Consider the following 4,928-nt stretch of genomic DNA (forward strand, 5'->3'; position numbering starts at 1 on the left):
TCTGCTGAACGAGGCACCATTTCAGCCACCATGGAGCCACCAGTCTGGACTGGATACAGAACCTGAGGGGGGTTATCATTCTGGTCCAGGATGATCAGTTTCACAGTCACGTTGCTGCTGAGAGGAGGAGAGCCCCCATCTTGTGCTTTAACAACAAAAGTTATCTCTTTAATCTGTTCATAATCAAATGTGCCCATTGCCTGTATGACTCCAGTTTCTACATTTACAGAAACATATGTGGATACTGAAGATCCACCAATATTTGTGTCCTCTAAAATATAAGATATACGAGCATTTTGTTTCTCATCGGGATCTTTGGCTGTCAGTGTAATAAAAGGCAAACCTGGGGAGTTATTCTCCTTCATAAAGGCGCTGTAAGCACTTTGTGAAAAAATTGGAGCATGGTCATTCACATCAGAAACTTTTACATTAAACGTAATTTGGGCTGAGAGAGGAGGTATTCCACCATCTATAGCAATAACACTGACGTTATATTCTGAAACTGTTTCTCGGTCTAATGCAGCATCTGTTATTAGAGTATAATATTTTTTTAGATTTGATTTCATTTTAAAAGGCGCATTTCCGTCAATTCTACAGCTGACTTGTCCGTTATCACCGGAATCCAGATCTTTCACATTAATAATACCAATAGTAGTTCCAGGAGGAGAATCCTCTGACACAGTATTAGTGAATGACGTCACGCTTATGACAGGGGCGTTATCATTTACATCAATCACTTCAATAATTACTTTACTTGAATCTGTCAATCCGCCTTGATCCTTAGCATCAATTCTGATTTCGAACTTTTTTTCTTTTTCATAATCAATGTCACCATTTATATAAATCATTCCTGTAATTTCATCCATCCGAAATAAATTATTTAGACCACTTTTGCGATCTGAAAAATGATACGTAACAATACTGTTGGACCCAAAATCTGCGTCGCTAGCATTAACAGTGGTGACGTACGTGCCTTTAGGAGACATTTCCGTCACAACAGCTTTATACACAGACTGATTGAAAACAGGCGCATTGTCATTAGCATCAAGAACAGCGACATTAATATTTACGGTACCAGATCTCTGAGGTGTTCCTCCGTCCACAGCGATCAGTTTCAGCGAAAGATTTGGGTTTACCTCTCTGTCTAAATGTTTCTGAAGAACCATCTCTGCATATTTCTTTCCGTCTGCATTTGAATGTTGCTTGAGAACAAAGTGATCATTTTCACTCAGGAAATATTCTCTCAAACCGTTCACACCCACGTCSGGGTCTTCWGAACGAGYTAATGAAAAACGAGCTCCAGTTGTAGCCGACTCACTAATGTCAAAATTTATTTTATCGGTTTCAAAAATGGGAGAATGATCATTTATATCCGTAATCTCGACCGTAATTTGATGCAGCTCCATAGGATTCTCTAAAATAATCTCAAAACTGAAACTGCACGGCGTTGTGTCACCACAGAGCTGCTCTCGGTCAATCCTCTCGTTCACAACTAAAATCCCTTTGTCTGCGTTCAGCTCGGTATACTGGACGCTTTCTCCACTCACGATACGGGCATGACCGGAACGCAATCTCTTCAGATCCAAACCGAGGTCTTGTGCTACATTACCGATCAGTGAGCCTTTCTTCATTTCCTCTGGGATCGAATATCTGATATGGCCGGTAACWACAGAGCTGAGGTGACAAAGGAGAAAAAGATGCAATAATTTCTGTCTGAATCCATCACGCCATCCTCTATGTGSTCGTATTCCACGAGCCATGGTAAAARCTCAAATAAATAAATAATAAAGAATACTGTAAAACGATAGAAGCAGGGTTTTMTGTGAAAATGAAAAAAATAGARTTGAAGCAAAAGTATATAGCTTTTAAATATCCTTTCCTATTTCTTCGTTGAAGTGGCTTTAATGCTGTGATGTCCGCAGAGATGAGGAAAAYTGTAAGCTMTACTCTCATTGGCCACAGTAACAAGGGAGGAGAATGTGATGTAACATTTTAGAGGACATGCATTGACCAACAGCGTCACTTAGAGTCCAGAATGAGCATCATGCTCATTGAAGTAGAAATTCTTAAAGGTTCACATAGAGTCTAGACTATTACTCCTTTATTACAAATAAGGACAAAAAACGCTCCTCACCTTCAAAATAGTTTAATAATTAATCAGTGTAGTATGGTTTGTTTTGATTAACTGAAAATAGAAGTGATGTAGGATCCTTTGAGYTTAACTTAGAATAAAACAGTTCCACTTTGTCAGAACTGTTGTAATAATGAATAAATAAATTCCACACAAATTTAACCTCTTCAGTATATTGTTGAAATAATGTTCCTAGACATGCCTGTCTTTGACAATACAGACAATCAAGAAAATAAGGGAATTTCTCATTTACATTAGAGGCATCCTCAAGTACTCTAAAATTAATTCAGACACAAATGGATTGGATTATTTGGCTGTGAATATTGTTTTGTTGCCAAAGATGAACTTTTCTTTTGTTCCATGTTTTAATGTGTCATTTCATCAAGATTATTTTCTTAAATAAAACAAAACCACTAATGTTGGCAATTTTAGCATAAGCTGAATAGATGGAGAAAGTAAATAAATTAAAAATAACAGCATTCAAATATATTTTATATCAAGTGAGCAAAACTCCCACAAGATAAATGCAAAAATGTAGTGAACTCATCATTTTARTTTTCACTCGAAAACCTCAAAGCGTAWCATAAACYTGGAATCTTGTGATGGAACTGTTAAAYSACAATTTGACCTTAATTATCAGGAAACTGACAAATAAAATACACTACAAAAAAWTTGTTTCAGCTYTGACCCTGATATTTAGCACACTGGGATCAGAAGGAGTGGGATTATGCAATTTCACAATCACATAAAAATACAGAAATGGACTTGACTTTAAAGTACATCACCAYAACACCTGCTGTAGTATTCTTACAGAATCTCTTAGATATTTAAAAAATGTCAAAGCCTGTTAAAAGTAACCAAAGAAAACCTTCACAGCCYTGCATCAATAGTGAACTGTTATACCAGATCATAMAAAGAGGGATTTTACACTRAAAAATGTTCAGAGCACAAGCCTGAACACACACATTTTCATTTTAAAAGCTGTAACAAATAAAATGATTTGTTCTTTATGAAAAGCAATGCACAATATTTTAATGAACYGATTTCCCAATCTGGAGGCAGGARCTGTTCTCTTTGACSACATATATGAAMAACACCCCAAACCAAAAGGAAAGTTTAGCTCAAATGCACATTGAGGGAAACACAATGTCCGACTCTTCAGTAATGACAAGCGCTTCGTATGATTATTTTATTAAATGAGTAGAAAAGGAAACACAGTTTAACCCCACAAATSCACAAGAGAGTTTAATTGGTAAGACTTTATTGGAAGGGGTGTGCATAAKACTGACATGACACTGTCATAAACATGACATAACACCTGTCATGAACATAAAGAAGTCTTTATGAATGTTTATGACAGTTGTCATGAAGTGTCCCTTAAAATCATGCAAAGTTGGCACTTTTGATGGACTTTTAATGCAACTTAAAGAGCAAATTTGCATTACAAGTGTCATTATTTACCGTAAATTCTGATAATTTAATGCAAAGTTGGCATTTTCAATGGACTTTCAATGCAACTTAAAGAGCAACTTTGCTTTAAAAGTGTCATTATTTACAGAATGACACTATAAAGTGTCATTCTGTCATAAACATTCATAAAGATTTCTTTATGTTCATGACAGATGCTATGTCATGTTTATGACAGTGTCTTGTCAGTCTTATGCACACCCCTTCAAATAAAGTGTTACCGTTTAATTATTAACACACCTTTTCYTTTTACTCTGAACAAGATATCTCTTTGTAAAACTAAACACAAAATTAACCTATTAACGTAGAAAACTGACAACGTTTTTGGGAGGGATACAAAACTATTTTGGGACACACAATTGCTTGCTGAATCAACTTATCATTTGTAAAATGAGAATTTTGAATTATAACTCCAATTCTAAAATCTGGTGACTCCGAACAACTTATAAACTACAGACTAATAACTATTATACCAGACTGTCCTAAGCTGATTGAAAAATCAGTGGCAGAGCAGCKAATTAGATTCCTGGGTGAAATAAATAAGCTTCTGGGGTGCTGTGGTGGCACYGCACWACCCGTGTAGGAAGGCCTTSGTCCTCCACGCAGACGTCACAGGTTCGAGTCCTGGCCTGGTGACCTTAGYYGCATCATGTCTTTCCCTTCTCTCATTACCCACGTTCCTGTCTGAAAACTGTCAAATAAAAGCTGCCTGAGGCAAAACAAGAGCGTATTTATCTTGGACAGTTTGGGYTTTKACAAKGATATTCAGTAGGATTGGTTACTTCCTAACTGACAACACTAAAATATCTTTAGATGATAGCAAGGTAGTTGGAGAAGTCTCTYTAGATGTTAAAAGAAGCCTTTGACACAATGAATCATCAGATGAACCGACACAARCTTAACAAATGCATCTTCTCCATGAAAGCTATGWACTCRTTTACTTAGAWAAAATACAGAACAGAGTTAATGGAATGAAATCAAACTTTCAAAACTGCACAATCACAATTACCTAAGATTCCATATCAGATTTTCTACTTATATACATCAGTGATATAYGCAGCAGCCTCCATCATGTATKWGTCTGAATCTAAATTGCATCAATAGATTCYAAATGTGTTTTACAATATGGAGGAGTCYGTTGTAATGTCACTGTTATGATGGACAAAATAGAAATCTTAAAAGTGGATGAGTGGATGTAATATTGGCAGGAAGGATTGATGAAGTAAAACTGAGGACAAAACCAACTACAGTCACTAACCTCTAGAGGAGAGTCGGGTTCATCCAGAATGCTCTTCTCATTCTTTATCCGCTGCATCGTCCCAATAGAAGT

At 36.5% G+C, this 4,928-nt stretch overlaps 2 protein-coding genes across 10 annotated transcripts in view; both read right to left on the reverse strand.

The window, feature by feature from the left end:
* The window catches only part of LOC103471731 (protocadherin gamma-A11-like), a 9,840-nt gene extending 6,427 nt beyond the window's left edge, over nt 1–3,413 (reverse strand). Inside the window, exon 1 of the mRNA XM_017306999.1 lies at nt 6–3,413. Coding sequence (XP_017162488.1) covers nt 6–1,760 — 1,755 coding nt within the window. The 5' untranslated portion in view covers nt 1,761–3,413. The remainder of the gene's footprint in view (nt 1–5) is intronic.
* Nucleotides 1–4,928, reverse strand: part of LOC103471737 (protocadherin gamma-C5-like) — a 276,959-nt gene that overhangs the window by 147,961 nt on the left and 124,070 nt on the right. The gene's annotated exons all lie outside the window — the stretch shown is intronic.

Source organism: Poecilia reticulata, linkage group LG10 (assembly GCF_000633615.1).
Source record: "Poecilia reticulata strain Guanapo linkage group LG10, Guppy_female_1.0+MT, whole genome shotgun sequence".
NCBI classification, from domain to species: Eukaryota; Metazoa; Chordata; class Actinopteri; order Cyprinodontiformes; family Poeciliidae; genus Poecilia; species Poecilia reticulata.